This window comes from Oncorhynchus tshawytscha, linkage group LG06 (genome assembly GCF_018296145.1).
Source record: "Oncorhynchus tshawytscha isolate Ot180627B linkage group LG06, Otsh_v2.0, whole genome shotgun sequence".
Lineage (NCBI taxonomy): Eukaryota > Metazoa > Chordata > Actinopteri > Salmoniformes > Salmonidae > Oncorhynchus > Oncorhynchus tshawytscha.
Genome location: NC_056434.1, coordinates 41,010,512 through 41,034,601, shown reverse-complemented (window position 1 = coordinate 41,034,601; position 24,090 = coordinate 41,010,512). Strand labels below are relative to the sequence as shown.

At 41.8% G+C, this 24,090-nt stretch overlaps 1 protein-coding gene and 1 pseudogene across 3 annotated transcripts; one reads left to right on the top strand and one right to left on the bottom strand.

Annotated features, from left to right (window-relative positions):
- Window positions 1-268: 268 nt before the first annotated feature.
- zgc:153031 (dihydrofolate reductase) lies at window positions 269-13,151 on the top strand. Of its 3 annotated transcripts, XM_024398902.2 has the most exons (7): window positions 269-872; window positions 4,747-4,796; window positions 5,055-5,163; window positions 7,134-7,260; window positions 7,585-7,700; window positions 7,902-7,989; window positions 12,848-13,151. In XM_024398902.2, the coding sequence occupies exons 1-7, from the start codon at window positions 772-774 to the stop codon at window positions 12,896-12,898; spliced, it is 642 nt and encodes a 213-aa protein (XP_024254670.1). In that variant the 5' UTR covers window positions 269-771; the 3' UTR covers window positions 12,899-13,151. The 3 variants fall into 3 exon arrangements, with proteins under 3 accessions (XP_024254670.1, XP_024254671.1, XP_024254673.1); XM_024398903.2 differs by lacking the exon at window positions 12,848-13,151 and having other exon boundaries at window positions 273-872; window positions 7,902-11,977; XM_024398905.2 differs by lacking the exon at window positions 4,747-4,796 and having other exon boundaries at window positions 783-872.
- Window positions 13,152-18,290: 5,139 nt separating this feature from the next.
- Window positions 18,291-19,162, bottom strand: LOC121846622 (annotated as a pseudogene).
- Window positions 19,163-24,090: the final 4,928 nt, after the last annotated feature.

Sequence of the window (24,090 nt, the reverse complement as noted above, 5' to 3'; positions counted from 1 at the left end):
GAGCTCAGTGACTTTCAACTTGGCACTGTCATAGGATGCCACCTTGCCCCAGACAACTGTAAATGCTGTTATTGTGAAGTGGAAACATCTAGAAGCAACAACCGCGCTGCCGCGAAGTGGTAGGCCACACAAGCTCACAGAACAAGACCATCGAACACATTTGGGATGAATTGGAACGCCGAGTACGAACCAGGCCTAATCGCCCAACATCAGTGCCAGACCTCACTAATGCGCTTGTGGCTGGATGGAAATCCCCGCAGCAATGTTTCAACATCTCGTGGAAAGCCTTCCCAGAAGAGTGGAGGCTGTTATAACAGCACAGGGGAACCAACTACATATTCATGGCCATGATTTTGGAATGATGTTAGACAAGCAGGTGTTCACATACTTTTAGTCATCTGGTGTATCTGGGGAGGGAGGGGGTGCGATCTCGAGTGCCTCCGATTGTTTCATAATCAGTGGTAAACATGGACAGTCACGTAGAAACCGGAGAGAGCGGTTCCAGATGTGGCCGAAAATTCCAGAAACTCATTCTCCACACACAAAAACGTTGGATTCAACAAGCAAAATACTTACCCTCGCCCCCCTGTCTACAGTTGCCTTTGGCTTTGGTCATACTCGGTAGAACAATTCAGTGGTTGTTTAAGCACTGAAATTATCCTCATCCAATGCGTTATTAAGCCTGCTTGCGTATCTGAGCGAGTTATATAAACACTTGTAAACTCGTTAAACCAGCCTGTTCACACTGTACCATCTACTAACGTATCGACGATGTGCGCGGACAAAGTGCAGAGGAAACCGTTGCGGCTCATCGCCGCTGCATGCAACAACATGGGAATAGGAAAAGATGGACACTTGCCATGGGATTTACCGTAAGAGAGAAATTATTATTTATTTTTCCCTTATGGATTTTGATTTGATGTATGTCTTACGGTTTTAAGTTTGGACTATTTAAAAGCCAGCATTACACGTTACATACTTGTGTGATTGTAGTATATTCAATGATAACAATTACTTTTTTCGTTTTCATAGATTTAGGCTACTAGATCTTTCTAAACATCTATACTTGGACCATTAATTGATGCGTATACTACATTTAATTATGTCCTAAATGCGTGGCGTACTAAGGGTAACTACCCCCCTAAGAACAATGTCTTATCGCTGACACACAAAAAAACAATTTTTGGAAAATAATTTGTATGTGGATGAAGGCAATGCGAATAAACTATAAAATGATATAAATGGCTATTTGATGTAAACTTCCTCTTTATAACTCACCTGCACATACATTTTATTTGTTATTTCATTGTTAATTTTCCTTACAATCCATTATGTACAATTGCACTAAATATTGCAATAATGCAAGATTTTAAATCCCTGCAGTCTTTAAAATGACATTCAAGAGCAAAAGTCTTTCAATAGTTGTTTTTCATTCATTAAAAAAATAGATGTATTGGAATATAATATTGGAATGGAATATAACTAATAACATAACAATAAATTATAGCTTAATTCATTCAGTGTAGCATTGATGTTGCACCTCTTATGCTCTGCTATTGCACAATTCTAATTTGTACATAGGTCACAAATGAAGCTATCCCTGGTCAAATTGGAGCACAACTCATAAACCCACCTCCTGCTCTGCTCACACCTAAACCAGTCCCTACTTGTGGCTGGAAACAGCTCCTCACAGAAAAGACACTCCGCATCCCCTTCTTTGGTGGCTGATGTAGCTTGTTGTGTTGCAACAACCTTCTTTGAGACAACCTTTTTTAAAGAACCTGATTCGTTTTCTTACTCTCTCTTTTCTTCTTGTTGATGTTTCCGTCGAGCATTATCCTCCAGCAACCTTTTGCAAGGTGAGGCTGTCAGTACAGCCGTCTCTTCCTCGGCCTCGCCTCCTGGAGCCTCAGCCTTAGGGACAACTCCAATAGAACTGCTGCTGGTGGCGGTGGAGGTAGAGCTAGTGATTGTGGCGGTAGAGGTGGCGGCGGTAGAGCTGGTGGCCGTAGCGGTAGAGGTGGCGGCGGTGGCAGTAGAGCACTGTAGTTGAATGGATTCTTTGCATTGAAAATAAACGACAAAAACAATACATCGGTGTTAGTAAAATAAACACTTTCTACCAAGTACATGCTGCTTCTGCTACTTTTCGGTCATTTAGATGACTTTTTCTTACTGCCAATGGGCTGAGAGAGAGAGAGAGAGAGAGAGAGAGAGAAAGAAAGAGAGAATTCAAACACAAAGAAAGTGGACGGAATGTGTGCATTATTCACGACGTCCGCCTCTATGACGATGAGCCCAGTGGCCCGGAAGCCATGATGAGAATCACTCCCTGGCCTCTTGCTGTCAGAACAGCCTCCAGGGTCTTATGGGAGTGGTGCCCATCGAGGATGAGGATGTGGGGTTCCTCAGGGCTTTAAACAACACTGTGGGCGAAGTGGTGGAGCCAGTCGATGGAGCCAGATGGTACTCTTGACCCAGCCTGAGTCACTCACCCTTCCAACCAGCAGCCGTTTGTTCAGCCTCTTCCGGGGGAAGATGAAGAGTGGCGGCACATACTGCCTCAATGCACTGATAGCACAAATTACTGTGACTGTGAAGCCCCTCTCTGCGCTGGTCATCCATGCAACCTTTTTTGCTCCCTTGGTGGCCACCACAGGCAACAGTTTCTGGACATTTTCTATTCCCGTCTCATCCATGTTCCAAATCTTCGTTGGCTCTAAGTCCCTGACACTGTTTAAAATGTCCTTGTAGGCCGTAAAAAAAAACTGGTCAACCTTAAGCTTAGTAAAGCCCACTGCCCTCGCAAGACTGGTTGCTTGAGACATTCGAACTGACAGTTGACCGTTGTGCTTCATTAAGCCACTGAACCTATCCACCCCGGTATACCCCTTTCCTTTGTTGAAACTGTGTTTGATTCCCATCCTCTCTGCCAGATCGAAGGCAAGTCTTCTCACATCCCATGATGTTAGGCCAAATAGGGCTCTTTCCATTTGTGGAAGTGGTTGACAAGGTCACTTTCATACGTGGAAGAGAAGACTGGCGCCCCCTGAAACCTGGGTTTTTCACCTCCTTTCCTTTGTGATGCCGTAGGGTTCTTGGTAAAATGTTGAACACCCTGGCAGCCCCCTTTAAGGTCTGGCCATTTTCTTGTAAGGTTCTGTATTTATTTTCTTAGTCAACCTTGTGTTCTGTTTTGTTGTGTTCTTGAACATAGCCCTGTTTCTTTGTGTTCTTGAACGTAGCCTAGTCTTTCATTTTTGTTCATTGTTCTCACTTGTTAGTTACTCACCTGGTCTCATCAGATCCTTATTTAGTTCAGTTCATTCTGTTTGTGCCTCTGAGGTATTGTTCATTTTGACTCTACTAAGCCTTTTCCTTGCACGTTTGTGAGAACCAGTTGGAGCCTTCACCTGCCTGTTTGCCTACCTGTGTATGACCTTTGCCTGCGACCACGATTCCTGCCTTCTGCGAAGGCAAAATTAACACATTCCGCTCTCTGCACGTTAATCTACACATTTTTCTCCCTCAGTATTCATTACATTTATATTACGTTCAGGGCATGCTATATAACCTCAGTCATAGCTTACATGGTCTGTTTTCTTCTTGCATGTTCTCATCTGAAAATAGAAACATAAAATTATATAAGGAACTGACCCCTAATCTAACAGATGGCCCCAAACCCTCCCTAACCACACAGTACGTTAAGACAAGACAGTTTCTTTCAAACCGCCTGACTCAAAGTATTAGTTTTAACCTTAAACTATCATCCACTAGTGCAAACATTTACAACTGCAATTAAGTCATGTATTTTACCTCCGACGATCTTGTAAGGTTGCTAGCTAGCACTGCTAGCAGTTTATGCTAACTAGCATTTACTGCTAGTGGAGGTTGCTAGCTAGCAGGTTAGTATAAACTAGCAGTAACTAAATGTCTAAATGACAGAAACACATTAATAACATAAAGGGGTAACTAGCCCCCAGGGGCCAGTCGTGGTCGCAGGCAAAGGTCATACACAGGTAGGCAAACAGGCAGGTGAATCAAAACTAGGACTGAAGGCTCCAACTGGTTCTCACATACGAGCAAGGAAAAGGCTTAGTAGAGTCAAAACGAACAATACCTCAGAGGCACAAACAGGGGAGCCGAGTTGCCCCCAAGACACTCATCCAAAATATTACTATATTTCTCTCTAAACAAGTGGATTATTTACTTTAAGGCTTTCCTACTTGTATATATATATATAAAAAAAAAATATACAACTATACAAATATACATCTAACTTCATTGGACCCAACAACTTTTTGATAATAATTTTTTTAATGGATCAACTTACCACAATTGATTTGTTGTGATGACCCAGAAGACATTTTTGGATGAGCAAGAACAGTGGCAGCCAGGGATGTGCTGATAAAATAATTTGGTGAAATCTTATGGTCTTAATAATGAGAATTACAAGGAGGGGGGTGGTCGGTTTCCCCAGGGGGCTAGTTACCCTAATTACATTTTGACCAGTTGTCAACAGGTGGCATGTAAAGTCGGATCCCATTATGCTTTTTGGGATGGACACAGTTACTTGATAACATTTAATGACAGGTATAACACTTGTCTACATGTATTTCAATATGAAAATTAAAAAATCAAGTTTCTGGTTCTTGAACTGGCTTAGGTCCATACATAGGAATATTTGGCAAGAGTTGAAAGTATTGGCCCGAATGTAATCAATGTATAAAAATATTGCGTTCACAGGACAGAATTCAAATTCTTTTTGGAAACCACAACAAATGTCTCCCTACCAGGTAATTTTGATTGATTTCCTTTCTGACTTAAAGGCTTTTAACAGTGCTCCAACTCAATGATGGGAAAGTATAGAGCACAGAGAAATGCAGACAAAGAAGCTGTTGTTGAAATGCAATAGAAAAGGTATAATAGATACTACAACCGGAGTTATTCAGCTACTGATAGTTTGACAGCATTGTTCACTATAATTCATGAAATAGTTACTTCTTCCAAATGGTCTTTACAATGTAAGGTGAACTTGACAATCCCTTTCACAGGAAAATTTAACATGATGGTGTGGGGCAGGGGCTGCTGGTTCTCCAACCCAGACAGTCTGTTCTCTATGCTGCCCAATGTCCTCCATGTGGTCCTGAGTACCACCCTGAGGTAAGCCGAAAGTTACACTACTACCAATCACACACACAGTCCACAACCTAAAAACATGTTTCATATACAGTTGAAGTCTGAAGTTTAGACACCTTAACCAAATACATTTAAGTCAGTTTTTCACAATTCCTGACATTTAATCCAAGTAAATATCCCCTGTCTTAGGTCAGTTAGGATCACCACTTTATTTTAAGAATGTCAAATGTCAGAATAATAGAGAGTTATTTATTTAAGCTTTTATTTCTTTCACATTCCCAGTGGGTCAGAAGTTTACATACACTCAATTAGCTTTTTTTTATGCCGGTTTTGGAGCAGTGGCTTCTTCCTTGATGAGCAGCCTTTCAGGTTATGTCAATATAGGACTTGTTTTACTGTGGATATAGATACTTTTGTACCTGTTTCCTCCAGCATCTTCGCAAGGTCCTTTGCTGTTATTCTGGGATTGATTTGCACTTTTCGCACCAAAGTACATTCATCTCTAGGAGACAGAACCCATCTCTTTCCTGAGCGGTAGGACGGCTGCGTGGTCTCATGGTGTTTATACTTGCATACTATTGTTTGTACAGATGAACGTGGTACCTTCAGGCATTTGGAAATTGCTCCCCTGGATGAACCAGACTTGTGGAGGTCTACAATTTTCAGAGGTCTTGGCTGATTTCTTTTGATTTTCCTATGATGTCAAGCAAAGAGGCACTGAGTTTGAAGGTAGGCCTTGAAATACATCCACAGGTACACCTCCAATTGACTCAAATGGTGTCAATTAGCCTATCTGAAGCTTCTAAAGTCATGGCATCGTTTTTTGGAATTTTCCAAGCTGTTTGAAGGCACAATCAACTTAGTGTATGTAAACTTCTGACCCACTGGAATTGTGATACAGTGACATAATCTGTCTGTAAACAATTGTTGGAAAAATTACTTGTGTCATGCACAATGTAGTTGTTCTAACCGACATGCCAAAACTATACTTTGTTAACAGGAAAATTGTGGAATGGTTGAAAAACAAGTTTTAGTGACTCCAACCTAAGTGTATGTAAACTTCCGACTTCAACTGTACCTCAATGAGTCTTGTATTCAAAGTTGGCCATGTTAATATTTTGACTTATCATTTAAACTTGAGTAATTTAAACAGAGTCAAATTTTGTCCGTTTACACTACCGTTCAAAAGTTTGGGGTCACTTAGAAATGTCCTTGTTTTTGAAAGAAAAGTTCCAATGACACGTTGTGTTAGCTAATCCAAGTTTATAATTTTAAAAGGCTAATTGATCATTAGAAAACCCTTTTGCAATTATGTTAACACAGCTGAAAACTGTTGTTTTGATTAAAGAAGCAATAAAACTGGCCTTCTTTAGACTCATTGAGTATCTGGAGCATCTGCATTTGTGGGTTCGATTACAGGCTTAAAATGGACAGAAACAAAGAACTTTCTTCTGAAACTCGTCAGTCTATTCTTGTTCGAGGAAGTGAAGGCTATTCCATGTGAAAAAATGCCAAGAAACTGAAGATCTCATACAACGCTGTGCACTACTCCCTTCACAGAACAGGGCAAACTGTCTCTAACCAGAATAGAAAGAGGAGTGGAAGGCCCCGGTGCACAACTGAACAAGAAGACAATTACATTAGAGTGTCTAGGTTGAGAAACAGACGCCTCACAAATCCTCAACTGGCAGCTTCATTAAATAGTACCCAGTCTCAAAGTCAACAGTGAAGAGGCGACTCCGGGTTGCTGGCCTTCTAGGCAGAGTTGCAAAGAAAAAGCCATATCTCATACTGACCAATAAAAATAAAAGATTAAGATGGGCAAAAGAACACAGACACTGGACAGAGGAACTCTGCCTAGAAGGCAGTCATCCCGGAGTCGCCTCTTCACTGTTGACATTGAGAGTAGTGTTTTAAGGGTACTATTTAATGCATATAGAAAAGTTGGGTTTTAGAAATGATGACTTATTTTGGGTGTCACTCACTCCTCACAGTACTCTCCCGGAGCATGCCCACTTCCTGTGTCAAGATTTCCACAGCATGATCAGCTTAGCCTTGCTGCAACCCCTATGTGACCTGGTGGAGACCATCTGGGTTGTGGGTGGTCCACGGGTCTATCAGGTGATTTTTCTGTCTCTGTGGGTAGTGGGAAGATTGTGGTGCAGTTTGACCTGGGCCCATATTTATAAAACATCTCAGAGTAGGAGTCCTGGTCTAGGATCCGTTTTGACTTTTAGATCATAATGAATGAGATTACATGGAAAGGGGTAACTGATACTAGATCAGCATTACTCTGAGATGCTTTATTAAAATTGGCCCAGGACTTTAAATACAATATATTGGTTAGGAATAAATAAGTGGATAAACATTGATTATTATAGGACAGTCCATCCACTATATTTGTCTATACTGTAGCTCATTACAGTACCTTTCCCTTGTCATCAGGAGGCTCTGATGCATCCCTGGTGTGAACTCATCTTCCTCACTGACATCATGGCTGACTTTGACTGTGACGTCTTCTTTCCGCAGTTTGACCGAAGCGTTTTTAAAAAACAACAGAGGTACGGAAGCATATTTTATTCTCTGCTCTCCTGGCCCTAGGCTGCAGCACTGTTTGCTTAATCTTTGGACTGTTTTGATAAGTGGATCTATACTCTGTTCTGATTGACCAGGTCCACACGTCAGGCCAAGTGTTTGAAAGCTTTTTGTGTCTTCGTCAATCTGTCTAAGTTGTCCCTTTGTTTCCCTTAACTTCAAACTAGGTTTCCTGGAGTACCAAATGAGATTCAGGAGGAGAATGGGGTTACATTTAAGTATGAAGTTTTCAAGAGGGAGATCTGTAGCGCTGAGGTGATTTAAAACTGTAACTTACTGCATGAATGCAAACACGGACTGTTCTTTGTCAGACGTCGGGTGCCTTTTTTAACTATTCAGTTCTCCAGTGCAATTCTAATAGTAATCATTATCCAGTTGTACAATACACATGTCCCACTCACTCTGCTTCATCTCATCTGCCAGTGACTCAATCTGCACAGTGCCATAACACTAATGAATCAGATAAATCAATGTGTCCATCCCATTCAGATTTGTCTTACTGTAGGTCATGTGTTGTCAGATACAGAAGGCTTTTCATATTTGGTACAAATGATGGATCCACTGCTGTCCCAGATAATATCCTTCCTTGTCTGATGTATCATCCTTGCTATCCTCTCCCCTCATCTGTAATTTTCTGCTAGGACCAAACCAATATGGCTCTGTCTGAGTCAGATTATGTCAGACGAGTGGTCTGGGGTGACTCAAAACAACATGGGCACTAAGGATGTGGGGGTTGTTCTCGATAGTGCCTACGTAACAGAGGGCGATATTTATGTCTGAAGATTTCATAACATATTGCGATTTCCAGCATGAAGTCGCCAACCAAAGGCTGGAAATCAGCCTTGAATGGTTTTACATGTATAATTATGATTCTATCAAAATAGTATAAGAGTGCTTAATATGAGCCAGGAAATACATATTTTATTCCAGATAAACAAAAAATGTCTTGCTTATTCTGAATGATGTTTCTTAAAAGGTGTAGGAGAGCTGTTATTAAATTTATTGCAAATGTTTACAATTGAGGAATCTCTGCAATGTAGTGATATATGTTGTAATGATACTTACATACAGTTCCTTTGGGGAAAACATGCATCTTCTATTGTAAATTCTTCAACTTGGCATGATATTGTATTTGTCATCATGGCTAATTGAATCACTTGTCAATCAGTAAATATTCATACAACTCCATCTTTCAGTACACAATGTTGGAGTAAATGATCCACTAGATGGAGACATAAGACAAGACATAGAGAACAAAGTGCCCCCTGAAACCAATTTCTTTCCCTTTCTACAAAAATAAAAACATGATCGAATGTCATGGATGTAGGTGAATGTGATGTGTGAATCAGTTTCTTAGAACTTGACTTTGCAAAAACAGTCAGACCGATTACTGTCAGACAGAAAGACAGATTACTGTCAGACAGAAAGACAGATTACTGTCAGACAGAAAGACAGATTACTGTCAGACAGAAAGACAGATTACTGTCAGACAGATTATGACCTGATGTCCTCTATATAATTAAGAACATCCAATCAGACAACCTTTTTATAAACACAAAGAAAGTGACTATGGGGAAATTGCTCAAGATATGAGACCCAAGAGTGTTTAGTCCGTGCCATATGATTGAAAGCTACAGATCCTGTCAGAGTCTTGTCAAATCTTCTTCCCATAAGAAACAGGGTAACCTTTACTGAGGGAAACTATCGGTGGGTCCCATTCTCTAGCTTATGTAGTGCACTACTTTCGTGGAGAACTACATAGGGAATAGGGTACCATTTGGGAAGCCCATTATGCCTGGGAGATCCTGGTATGATAACAGCTGAGGAGAAAGATTCTTAGCCGTGGTCACAGCCCACATTAATTCTCCAAGCCCTACTGACCCCAGACATGGAATATTTACCACCTTAATACTCTGCCATGCTGTCGTCGCAGCTGGTAATCATACATTTTAATTGCAGGTGTCATCTATTTTCATATTTTCCCTGAGTTATTCCCCATAAAAGCCATGTGTAACCCGGGCTAATAATAACCGGTGTCACGTTTGAAATGGAAAATAACAATTTATACTCCCTCTTATTAACCTCTCCTGCTTTGGGATATAATTCAGACTGACATAGTTACCGTAGAGCAGCACACAGGGATCATCATTGAGAGGGAACAAGGACAGAGAGAGGGAGGTGAAGACATCATTTGCATTTATACACCTAGCAGGGTCTAGTTCATTTCACTCAAATGGAAGCAAATCTTTTAACAGAGAACATACTGTCAGGGGTGGAAAGACTACTGAAATATCCTTCTCCAGTAGAAGTACTGTTACTTTAATGACATTTTACTCAAGTAGAATTAACATGACTGGCGAAAAAAAATACTAAAGTAAAAGTTTAATAACGTAGCTAATTTAAAAAGTACTCAGCGTAAAAGCAATTTAGTTACTTTTAAAATAAAAACATTGACCTTGATAATTAGCTACTTTCGCTATATGGGCACTTGAACGTTGTTACACATTATATTTTCCATGCATTAAATTCAGAAAGAATGAGAGGAAATGTAAAGTAGGAACTAAGGTAGTTTATTTTGAGTTGCAACAAGGCACATCTGTATAAAAAAACTAAGAATGTCAAAAATATACTATTAATGTTTGAAAATAAATGAATCATTCAAAGCAAATATTTTTACAAAAATCTGTACAAATGCATAAACAAAGCTGCCACACTTCTAAATAAACATGTATAATTCTTTCAACCATTCAATCCCTCTTATCCCAATCTGTTACTTTTTTTCATGAAAAGTTCAGGTAGTACCAATAGAGGTCAGTAGATGGTACTCTGTTTTTAAAGATTGCAGCAATTTGGAGATTACTGAATGCATCTTGGTGTGACAATTTATGAGGGAGAAGTTACTGACATTGAAACCGACTGTAGAAAATTAAGTGTACCTTTGGGACTCCAATGTCTTCAAACATACCCTTATAGCTGTCTTGTTTTGAAATTGTACATGACTCAGAAGTAGACACACCTAATTTCAATTCAATTAAAACCCAAATTCATTAACATGTACTTATCATTTGGGTATTGCCATGACTACAGGCCCATGCTGTTAATGATACAGGATATTTTTCTCGCTTTGGTGCAATTTTCACAAGTATGTGGTACATTTTCACAACTCACAGTACAAAACTCAAAACATAATCAAAACGGCAGTTGTTACAAAAACTCTATGTGCATTTTCAATTGACTAAGTACAACACACAAAATCATGCAGTCACTTTTTTTCCACCAAACTTAGTCAGTGTTTCATTACATGCTCACATAAAGTAATTGCCTTCTACAATGCAAAGCTCACACTCCTTTTGATATGATTATTTTATCTTTTGTTAAAAGACATTGTGCTATTACTTAATCCGAATGCTCTCAATTGATGGTCACTTAACCGTTCGGCAAACCTATACATGTAAACCGGTTTGTCTGCTGCAGATTATGAGAACTACATCATGAAAATGTATGTTTGTAAAGTAGAAACATAAAAAGTAGGGTATATACTCAAATGTACTACTAAGATGATGACTATTAAGCTTCACAGTAAGTTTTTTAAAAATCTGATATTGACAAGATTAGATATGTGCTATGTAACACTGCTTTACTAAAATTGCATTGGCCTGTACAGTTCCCTCATACTGTAATATATGCCATTTACTTAGCAGACACTTTTATCCAAAGTGACAACAGTCTACACATTTTGGTATGTGATGCCGGTGGGAATTGAACCCACAACTCTGGTGTTGCTAGGGCCATGCTCTTACTAACTGAGCCACATACATGATCACTACAACGCAAACATACAATGTAATACTGTAAAATACAATACACGATTACAATACAGGTGGCAGATGTATGACTGCCATCCCCATGAGCGTACCACTCTTCTTCGGGCCGTGGATGAGGTATGCAATGATTTCAATCCAAACCAACGTCAGGCCTGTATTCGCCATGCCAAATGGGTTTTCCCAAGTGCATGAACAATGAGGATATTTACTGCGATTTCCATGAGAACCTATAGCCAAATGCTCAAGACAGGCTTAATTCAAACTAGTGCCTGCTAAACATTAAGTTTCTTTCATTTCTATTATTTGATTACATTGTGAAAGATGTATTCAATGATCACACCTAGAATGATCACATCTAGAGATTATGGACATTTGACCGAAAGTCAAAATGTAGTGGACATTATAGCCGAATGTGAAAACTAGCATAGTACATTCAAAGTGAATAGGGTGCCATTTCAGATGCTGCCATAGTCTGACCATAGAGGGGAGAGATACAGTTTACTGTTTTTTTATCACTTTGGTACTATTTTCACACGTACAAAACTGCAAACTGGTAACACTTGTAACGCAGCCAGTCTAACATTCAAAACATTTCATTGTGCATTCATTTTGTTTGTAGACATCTTTCACCACACAACCATTGATCCAAATATAAGTTTACTTTGAAATATAGTGAGTGCATTGGTTTAGTCACCAAAACAAAATGATATCTTCTCAATGTATTTATTTTACCAACAGTTAATCCAATAGAAAAACATATAAGATACTGTACATGTTTCAAAATTGCCCTTTATAGTGCACTACTTCTAAACAAGGCCCATAGTGCTCTGGTCAAAAGTAGTGCACTCTATAGGGAATAGGGTGCCATTTCAAACACAGGCTTAACCCTGTCTGTTGGTTTGGCAGTGACCCCATCATCTACATTTTATCTGAGCTGGGGACCTTGAGGCATAAAGTCATGACTTCATTAGCTGTGCTGCTCACTCCCCATTAAAATGCACTCTGAGCATGTTTCAAGGGCTCCGGCAGGCTTTAGCACATTAAGAAAGGCCTTTGAAAGAAGCTTACAGTACAGTATGTGTTGCTATGCTTGGGGTACATGCTTAGCAAGGCTGCATATAGATGTCCGCCTTGAAATAAACATGTGCACACTAATATAAAACCACTCATATGTATTGTATGGCATGCGAAATGCAGACCAAATTTGATTCTGTCCATAATAAATGCAATTCCACACATTTCAATATAAGAGAAGATTGCAGTTACATGTTTTTTTTTTATCATTGTAGATCAACTCTTCCATAAGGTGTTGCAGTTGCGGTGTTTGCCTATTACACTGAAGATGACAGTGTGATAGACCTGTACACACAGGTAAAACAAGCATTCCCAATGAACTGATACTTGATTTCAGCACTTCAAATACTGGTAATCCTATCTGCAAAGAAACAAAAACTCTGTACAAAACACATGCCTCCTAAGGGGACGAAAGCAATACTGCCATCATTGAGCCACTGAGATCAAATCAAATTGTGTTTGTCACATGCTTCATAAACAACAGGTGTAGACTAACAGTGAGACGCTTACTTATGGGCCCTTCCCAACAATGTAGAGAGAAAAATATAGAAATAATAGAAAAATAATAACACAAGGAATAAATACACAATGAGTAATGATAACTTGGCTATATACACAGGGTACCAGTACTGAGTCGATGTGCAGTGGTATGAGGTAATTGAGGTAGATATGTACACATAGCACAGGAGGTTAGTGGCACCTTAATTGGGGAGAATGGGCTCGTGGGTAATTACTTGAGTGGAATTGTTGATATGTATCAAAAACATCAAACACATGATTTCCAGGTGTTTGATGCCAATCCATTTGCACCGTTCCGGCCATTATTATGAGCCATTCTCCCCTCAGCAGCCTCCTGTGACATACATTGTGCATTTTCCATCTACGTAACTATGCAAAAATCAGAAACTTTCTGTCCAAAAATGATGCAGAAAAATTAATCCATGCTTTTGTCACTTCTAGGTTAGACTACTGCAATGCTCTATTTTCCGGCTACCCGGATAAAGCACTAAATAAACTTCAGTTAGTGCTAAATACGGCTGCTAGAATCCTGACTAGAACCAAAAAATTTGATCATATTACTCCAGTGCTAGCCTCTCTACACTGGCTTCCTGTCAAAGCAAGGGCTGATTTCAAGGTTTTACTGCTAACCTACAAAGCATTACATGGGCTTGCTCCTACCTATCTCTCTGATTTGGTCCTGCCGTACATACCTACACGTACGCTATGGTCACAAGACACAGGCCTCCTAATTGTCCCTAGAATTTCTAAGCAAACAGCTGGAGGCAGGGCTTTCTCCTATAGAGCTCCATTTTTATGGAACGGTCTGCCTACCCATGTCGGAGACGCAAACTCGGTCTCAACCTTTAAGTCTTTACTGAAGACTCATCTCTTCAGTGGGTCATATGATTGAGTGTAGTCTGGCCCAGGAGTGGGAAGGTGAACGGAAAGGCTCTGGAGCAACGAACCGCCCTTGCTGTCTCTGCCTGGCCGGTTCCCCTCTTTCCACTGGGATTCTCTGCCTCTAACCCTATTACAGGGGCTGAGTCACTGGCTTGCTGGGGCTCTCTCATGCCGTCCCTGGAGGGGGTGCGTCACCTGAGTGGGTTGATTCACTGTTGTGGTCATCCTGTCTGGGTTGGCGCCCCCCTTGGGTTGTGCCGTGGCGGAGATCTTTGTGGGCTATACTCAGCCTTGTCTCAGGATGGTAAGTTGGTGGTTGAAGATATCCCTCTAGTGGTGTGGGGGCTGTGCTTTGGCAAAGTGGGTGGGGTTATATCCTTCCTGTTTGGCCCTGTCCGGGGTGTCCTCGGATGGGGCCACAGTGTCTCCTGACCCCTCCTGTCTCAGCCTCCAGTATTTATGCTGCAGTAGTTTATGTGTCGGGGGCTGGGGTCAGTTTGTTATATCTGGAGTACTTCTCCTGTCCTATTCGGTGTCCTGTGTGAATCTAAGTGTGCGTTCTCTAATTCTCTCCTTCTCTCTTTCTTTCTCTCTCTCGGAGGACCTGAGCCCTAGGACCATGCCCCAGGACTACCTGACATGATGACTCCTTGCTGTCCCCAGTCCACCTGGCCATGCTGCTGCTCCAGTTTCAACTTCCACCTGACTGTGCTGCTGCTCCAGTTTCAACTGTTCTGCCTTATTATTATTCGACCATGCTGGTCATTTATGAACATTTGAACATCTTGGCCATGTTCTGTTATAATCTCCACCCGGCACAGCCAGAAGAGGACTGGCCACCCCACATAGCCTGGTTCCTCTCTAGGTTTCTTCCTAGGTTTTGGCCTTTCTAGGGAGTTTTTCCTAGCCACCGTGCTTCTACACCTGCATTGCTTGCTGTTTGGGGTTTTAGGCTGGGTTTCTGTACAGCACTTTGAGATATCAGCTGATGTACGAAGGGCTATATAAATAAATTTGATTTGATTTGTTTTGATTTGATTTGAATTCAGACCCCTTGACTTTTTCCACATTTTGTCACATGTTCTAAAATAGATTTTTTTTTTAATTATCCTCATCAATCTACACACAAAACCCCAGAATGACAAACATGTTTTTAGAAATGTTTGCAAATGTATTAAAATAAATATCCCACTTACATACGTATTCAGACCCCTTACTCTTCTTGGGTATGACGCTACAAGCTTGGCACACCTGTATTTGGGTAGTTTCTCCCATTCTTCTCTGCAGATCCTCTCAAGCTCTGTCAGGTTGGATGGGGAGCATCGCTGCACAACTATTTTCAGGTCTCTCCAGAGATGTTCGATCGGGTTGATGTCCGGACTCTGGCTGGGCTACTCAAAGAGACTTGTCCCAAAGCCACTCCTGCGTTGTCTTGGCTGTGCACTTAGGGTCTTTGTCCTGTTGGAAGGTGAACCTTCACCCCAGTCTCCGTTCCTGAGCGTTCTGGAGCAAATTTTCATCAAGGGATCTCTCTGTACTTTGCTCAATTCAACTTTCCCTCGATCCCAGTGTATGCTGCTGAAAAACAACCCCACAGCATGATGCTGCCACCACCATGCGTCACTGTAGGGATGGTGCCAGGTTTCCTCCAGACGTGATGCTTGGCATTCAGGCCAAAAAGTTAAATCGTGGTTTCATCAGACCAGAGAATCTTGTTTCTCGTGGTCTGTGAGTCTTTAAGTGCTTTTTAGCAAACTCCAAGCGAGCTGTCATGTGCCTTTTAATGAGGAGTGGCTTCCGTCTGGTCACTCTACCATAGGCCTGAATGGTGGAATGCTGCAGAGATGGTTGTCCTTCTGGAAGGTTCTCCCATCTCCACAGAGGAACTCTGAAGCTCTGTCAGAGTGCTGCAGAAAGGTTTTGGTACCCTTCCCCAGATCTGTGCCTCGACATAATCCTGTCTCGGAGCTCTACGAAGAATTCCTTTGACTTCATGGCTTGGTTTTTGCTCTGACATGCACTGTCAACTTTGGGACCTTATATAGACAGGTTTCCATAGCCTTTCCAAATCATGTCCAATCAATTGAATTTACCACAGGTGGACTCCAATCAAGTTGTAGAAACATCTCAAGGATGATCATTGGAAACAGGATGCACCTGAGCTCAATTTCGAGTCTCATAGCAAAGGGTCTGAATACTTATATAAATAAGGTATTTCTGTTTTTTTATTGTTAATACATTTGCAAACATTTCTAAAAACCTGTGTTTGCTTTGTCATTATCGGGTATTGTATGTAGATTGGTGAGGATTTAAATAAAAATCCATTTTAGAATAAGGCTGTAAAGTAACAAAATGTCGAAATAGTCAAGGGGTCTGAATACTTTCCAAATGCACTGTAGGTAGGGATAAAGTAACTAGGCAACAAGAGTGTGTGATTAGTCAAAACAGTTTGTGCAAAAAGGGTCAATGCGGATAGTTAAATAGTTAAACAATAACTACCCGAACTATCATAGATCATGTTATCCACAGTGATTCTGGCTGGTTTTAATACATAGGCAATTCCTCACACACATTCAATTGACATTCCATTGTATTCAACGTTGCATCATATAATATCAAAATATTATTATCAAAATAGAATTTAAATACAGGGATAAGCTCAAGTGTTGCCTCTTTCAAGGTAACCTCATCCCCAGGCTAAATGCACTTGGGGAGGAGATGTCTGCTGCATGAGACTACTTTCAAGGCAAGCTTTTCTCCTGACCTTAATAGTACCATTCAGAATAAAGCCAAACTCTGATTCAAGTCTCCTTCCTCTTGTGATATGAGAATGTTCACTATGACATCATCACATGGATCTGTGTTTTAGACCATGAAATCGAGGTCAATCAACCCCCATTTAACAGGGCAACAGGGCTGAATAGTGGTCTCTCCTCCACAACTGCAGTTTACCTGAACTAATCTCAAAGTCCTTCTTAGTGCCTGTCCGTACATCATAACCTCTTAAATGTAATGGCAAAATGTAGATTTCCGCCTAAAAAGACATACCCAAAAGTAACTGCTATTCATGTGTAATTACATGATTCTGACATTCTGAAAAACGTGGTATATTTGGAAAGAAGACATCTGGGTGAATATGAGGAAATGATCAGAAGATAGATAGGAGTTACATAGTACAGAACACACAAGATCAAGCACAACATGTGAACAATATCAGAAAAAATGGGATTGATAGACCTAACAACTATAAATGGGCAGATGTTTTTGTAAGTGGTCAGGTGTGGTCGTCAGGTGTGGTCACCAAAGTGGCATATGTCTGTAAATTAGATAATTACAGTGCTATTACATATTTGCAATCCCTAAATGCTATTTGTTCAGTTTAAAATCACAATTTCTACCATATCAACCTCACTATAAACTATAACATTGTGGTGGTGTTATGGGGTATTCAGGGTCCATTCAAGTGTCCTTTCAACCTCTCTAAAGTGTCAAAATGTGGTAATTGCACAGTTTTTGCACACTGGATGTGCCTAAAAGTTATTGTTCACTATAAAATCTCAATTTCTACAACATCAACCTCTCGAAAACATTGTGGTGGTGTCGGGGAACATACAGGGGATATGGATGCCTGCAGTGCATAAACAGGCAACACCATTTTTTATGCGCAAAGATATAGTCACTCGGGGGACATTTGATGTTGCCATTAAGTCATACATCATCAGATAACATTGGCAATAGGCTAGATTTGTTTCTACCAACCTAAGGATTCATTTGTTATCCCCATGTAGCTATAGCTCAAACACAGGCCAAACCGAAGCTTACCTTGTAAGAGGTTTGGTGAAAACGTGTAAAATAAACATTTTGACTCTCGGGCCTGGAGGTCAATAATGGTAGGTCACAGGCAGACAAATATGATATCCTCATGATCTGTGGAGTCCCGGCTTTCGGTGTGTATCAACATATTGCGTGTTTATGTTGTTTATGCTTCACAACGCTAACCGGAATGTAGGTAGCAGCCATCTTGAAATTTGGTCATGGCTCGGCCTACCCTTATAAATGTGTACATGCCCATATGTGGTAGTAAGTCATACCAAAGATTTGAAGACACCGATCAATAGTCAAAATACTCAGCTTTCCGCAAACACACTACTTTGCTGATAGGGGCTCCCGTTCTCATACCAGCAAGAATTGAATAAAAACAATCTAATAGGGTTCCCAAATATGAGAACTTTGCATACAGTAACTATATTTGTGTGGTCAACTCCAGAACGGTTGGCCAGCTCTGAGGAGGCCTTCAAAGTATTCAGCCAGGATAGCCTCAGGGTAGTAGAGCAAGGCTGGACAGTTGGCTTCTGAACAGCCCAGTCTCCTTCGAGTAAGCCAAGTTGAGACGCATGCTGTCCCGGTTGAGCTTGGTGACAAAGACCCTGAGCTTGGAGAGGAGGTGGAGGAGGAGCAATTCAGCGGTGGTGAAGTCCCTTGTCTCGAGGAACAGCAGGTTGTCGCTCAGGACCTCTGAGGGCTTGAGGAGCACGAAGGGGTTCTGACTGAGCAGCTTCTGCAGCCAGATCTTCATGTTGGTCGCATCGCCCCACAGCTCCAGGTGGATAATTTCCTCGCTCTGCCCCACAGGGCATCTGAAACTCTGGGGGTGCTGGCCATCAGCTTTGTGATGATGCGCTTGTTCAGGTGCAAACTGGAAGTAGTCGATGTTGGCCCTCTGGTTGGCGTGATGGCTGGAGCAGGTGAAGAAGGAGGCAAGGAACTTCTCAATGATCCAAGTCAGATGAGTCAGATGGATCTCCACAGCTCTCTCTGGGCGTGCTGCTGCTCTGGGCTGCAGAGGACCGCCTCGGGGTAGAGCTCAAGGACCCAGGCGTTCACGAGGCCCTCTGCCTCAATGTCTCGCAGCATGCTGGCCATCTCACTCACGTAGGCAGGGCTCTGCTGCAGGACCCAACCCTTGAGCTGGTGGATCTTCTGGATGTCCACTGAGAGGTCATAGAGGGCTTCCACGGTCACCTGGTTCTCTGCTGTGCCCAACCCCCCGGGGTTGATAAGGGCCTGAGAGGGGGATGTTGAACCCGCTGACAGTGAACTCATATAGAGGTTGCAACTAATCGCAACATGGGTGCACAGTCACAGACCATTGCAGGTCTGACCTAGGTGTGATATAACAGACATTTTCAAGATAGCTAGCTAGCTAGTTAGCTACAGATCCTTGACCATACAAAATACACTAAAATGATTTGTTGGGATTCAACACAAAGTGAACATAAACTCAGCACTAAATAACTTAGTAATAATGAATAATTGTACAAATATCACATCAGTCATAACAACATTGGTTTGTCAGTGAATGATAGCAGTTGACCAGCTAGCTGCCTAGACAGCTATGATAGGCTGCTAAAGCAGAATGAATTGTGATGATACTTTGACGATGTTTGGAGGACAAAACTGTTCTTTAAATTCACACGCATGTTCTTTCACATCCCTTGTACTTTCCAAATAAAAACAACAAATAAGTACATAACGGTATATAAGCTAGTTAGCCCACAGTAGTACCTGAGGGTTATTTAAGCAATAAGGCCCGAGGAGGTGTGGTATATGGCCAATATACCATGGCTAAGGCTATTCTTATGTACGACACAATGCGGAGTGGCTGGATACAGCCCTTAGCTATGGCCATATACCACAAACTCCAGAGTAATTTTTTGTCATACCATTGCTATATGTGGTCTGAAATACCATGGCTTTTAGTCAATCAGCATTCAGGGTACAAACCACCCTGCTTATAATTATAAATATCCTAGCCAGTGGATATGACGTTTTGTTATGAAACTGAACTTTGCTTCTTTGGTGGACTGGCTGTATGGTACTATCTGTAACTGCACCACAGCGCAACCAAGTGTACATCAACGGTAATGCACAGTTGAAGAGAGATACTGCAAACATCCAAACTCATCTCTTAGGGACTCAAACTAAAAGGCAGACTAAAATGATTCAAGCTGAAAATGCACACTAAAATAATAAAGAAGGAAAATATAATTTTCTCCCTCAGAGCTTCAGTCTTGCACCATACACTTCCAGTAATTAGGGTGTTTTGGCAAATGTACATTTCAAATCAAATAGCAGTCGATGCATCTCAGAAGCAGCAGAAAACAGAACAGACACTGATCACTGTAATCAGCACAGAGCTGAATTGGAGTGAACCGAGAGAGGCAGAGTTTCTCACAGTTGGGGCTTAATCACACCGCTTGATCACCAGCTCCACAAGCTGTTCTAGCCCAGCTCAGGAAATGTCTGCAGATTCCCAATCTAGTGACTGAGAGGAAATTGGGACTCATTATTGTAAGTCTGCATCAACATAAAAGGCACCTGAGGATAATGGCTTATATACAGGCTGCAAGACAGGTACTATAGAATATAAATTAGATCTATCAAATCAGCAGTACCTATTGTATATTGTATTTAGCTCATGTAATCATGGTTTTTGTAGTGAGGTCAGGGATGAAGATGGTGGCTGGACCATTTTTGGGGACCGGTGCCCATTGACATCATTGTAAAAATCACTTCAATTAGCTCTTTGATCGCACAACTTTTTTTTCTATTGTAATTACAGATTGATGCTTGAACTCAATGTTATCCGTCTATAAAATGTCCTTGCTTGTATTAAGAACAAAATAATTAATCAATAACATTATGATCAGCCTAAATTTGAATGCTTCTAAATTGCTAGAGAAAATCACATGCTTCAGTGTCACAACTGAAGAAATGACAAAAATGAGATATGAGAAAACGCCTTGTGTAAAAAGAGCGAAGTGCACAATGCGCCCAGTGTGTAATGAAATCAACCTAAAATTAACAACTGTACAATGTAGCCACATGTAGCATGTTGTGCGGCAGAATGACATCCCTGCATGCCTTTCTGCCCATCCATAACCTTGCCCTAGGATATACAGTTGGCCTCCCCAAGTACTTTGGCCTTGGATTTGCCTTTGGTTCCATTAAACCATGCACACTAAATGACTACCATCAAACAACAGAAGTGATCAGCTCGAACTAGATACAGAGCAAGTTATAACCTCCAACACTTTGAACAATGGGAGGAACATAACCATGCATGTATGCACTTGCATACATGCATTCATGCAAGAAGACAAACAAACACGCACGCACACACATACACGTCTCTCTTACAGCTGCCCTCAGAGGCCCTTGGCATGGTGATAAACTGCTCCCAATGACTGAGTCAAACCAGTCCAACCATCAGCACTAGAAAGTGACAGCAGGGAACAACTTTTCTTTCCTCACACTTATTGTTTTGTCTTCCTAATGCCCTTCTCACTCACACTTTTGATGACTTTCCACCTACACCTGACACTTTTCCCATGCTCAGGTCCACACTAGCAAGATAAGGAAAGAAACAGTGTGTGTGTGTGTGTGTATGTGTGTGTGTGTGTGTGTGTGTGTGTGTGTGTGTGTGTTTGCTTGTGTGTGTGTGTGCGCACACGTGCATGTGTGTGTGTATGTGTGGGGGAAGGGGGGGCAGCTGAGATATGACCTAATGGGGAGGATCTCAGTGACAACCCAGAACAGGTTACTCTGAGCTGGCATAGTTGAAAGGCACATCCCGAGTGTCTGACAAACACATGGACAAGGAATACAATACGGCATAGAATGAACAACTTTAGGGAAATAGGATTTCTGCTGTTCGTTCTAGTTGGCACAGCCTACTCTGAGGTGCCAGAGGTACCAGAGTCCATCTTCAGACTAGAGGGAGGTGAAATAGAAATGGGCTACTGCTTTGGAGTCGACTATATCACTGTTTTAAGATCAGCTCCAGAGGGAGAACAGCTGATTGGTAATTCCTCAGACGAGGTGGCATCCCCTTCGCCTCCTGCAGACTTTGTGGGCCGCGTCAGACTCACCAACCAGCTCCAGCTCCTGGGCCTCCAGATCAGTCAGCTCAGACAGTCTGACTCGGGCGTGTACAGGAGGGAATGCTGGAAGGACAAGGCACTGGCCAACAAACATGAACACAAGCTGTCTGTGTGCGACGAGGAAATCAGCTCTGTGGATATCTCTGTGCGGTCCGACGGAGGGGCTGAACTGAAGTGTAACATCACTGCCACAAGCCTGGAGGGGAAGACCATTCGATGGTACCATGAGGTGTTCCCCAACTATAAGGCTACCTCCTTCCTGGACACCAGTTTGTCTTCGGTACCCCTACAGGAGGAGCTACGGGAGGTCATTGCAGTGAAGAAAGGAGGCATCTCACTCAATGTTTCTGGTAGTGTTCTGAAGGACAGCCATCACTTCTACTGCCTGGTCATGGATGGACAGAGATGCCTCAGCTTCCAGAAAATCTACAACCCCAACAATGATGAGATCGACCCCAAGACTGTTTTCACGTCTGTGGGAGAGAAAGTGGTTCTCACCTGTCCTTCTGAGGAGAAGAACCATGATCAGAGATGGGAGGCACCTATGGGCAATGTTAACTCAAAGTCAGTAAAGTCGGCCATCTTGGTCAGTGATGATAATGATGATGATGATGATGATGATAACTTCTCATTGATCGTTCATGTACTTTCTGCCAACTACTCTGGTGAATACAAATGTTTCTCTGCCTCACTACTTGTTGCTGAGTACGCCTTGGTTCTTTGCCCCAGTGGAGAGCCCACTGAGAGACAGTTTTCAGATGGAGAGGATGTTGTTCTAGAATGTGCCCAAGGCAGAGAGGAGTCTCACAGGGGTGCAATGGTGGAGTGGTATCGCAGAAAACCTCTGGAAGAAGAACACCTGATTCTGGACTCAAAGAATAAAACTATCATCATTCCTGCGGACCTGAAGGGCCGGGTGGTTTTCTCTGAGCAGGATTCCTCTCTCCAACTGTCCGACCTTATCGAGGGGGACAGGGGAGAGTACTGGTGCGTGGTTCTGGGGAGCCCAGACTATATTGACGATGACAACTACATAGTCAGTGATGATGAAGATGATGATGATGATGATGATGAATACCCTGATGACAATGATGACGATGGCAACAAGGACAGCATCTGGCAAGACTACAGGGACTACATGGAAACATGCATTTCTAAACAGGTGACGTCTCTGACTCCAAAAGAGAAACCAGAGGATAAAGACAGAGGCATAAACACTGACTTTATCCCACCAAAGAAAAGGGACCCAGACACTGACACACCTGTGGAACAAGAAGCAGACAACACCATTTTTATTGCTGTGTGTGGAGCGCTGGCTGGGCTTCTAATCGTGGCAGTGATAGCAGCTGTGGTGGTTGTACGTCGGAGAAGAGCCGCCAATACAGAGAGAGGTGCAGACATGGGGTCTGGACTGAAAACGATGGGCACTGGGCTGAGTGAAGAAGAGAAACTGGACCCAGATGGACAAGGTCCATAACAGTCCGTCTCATCATTCCTCTATTCTGAACCAGTGGAGAGTGCCTCATGTACTCAAGCTTTTTCCTGGGGATCAATTGCATAAAGCAGTGCCTTAATGCTTAGTTCAAAAAATGATTTACTGATTTGACTGACAGGTGGATGGATCAATGGTTGATCCTGTGTTATGATTCTGTTTTCATTGAAAAGCTTCACTTACTAATCAAAAGAGTTTTGTCAGGAACATATGACCTGAAAGTGGGGTGGCAGAAAAGCCTAGTGGTTAGAGCGTTGGACTAGTAACCGAAAGTTTGCAAGTTCAAATCCCCGAGCTGACAAGGTACAAATCTGTCGTTCTGCCCCTGAACAGGCTGTTAACCCACTGTTCCTAGGCCGTCATTGAAAATGAGATTTTGTTCTTAACTGACTTGCCTAGTTAAATAAAAGTCAACATTTTTTTTTTTTTTAAGTATGTGGGTTCAAATGGACAATGTTTCCTGCTAGTCTGTAACTCGCTGTCTTGCTGCTTTTTTCCAAATCACAAATGTGTTTTTATGGAATGCAGTGTTTTACTGTAACAAGTGATTTACAGTAGGAGAGTTACACACACTCCATACAAAATATCTGCATTTGAATGAGAGACAACATGGCAATAGCTG

Excerpts from the sequence above, each read along its gene's own strand:
- zgc:153031 (XM_024398902.2), top strand. The coding sequence starts at position 772 with ATGTGCGCGGACAAAGTGCAGAGGAAACCGTTGCGGCTCATCGCCGCT. Across the intron at positions 7,261-7,584 it reads GTGGTCCACGGGTCTATCAG|GAGGCTCTGATGCATCCCTG; the intron begins GTGATTTTTCTG and ends CCTTGTCATCAG. Across the intron at positions 7,701-7,901 it reads GTTTTTAAAAAACAACAGAG|GTTTCCTGGAGTACCAAATG; the intron begins GTACGGAAGCAT and ends ACTTCAAACTAG.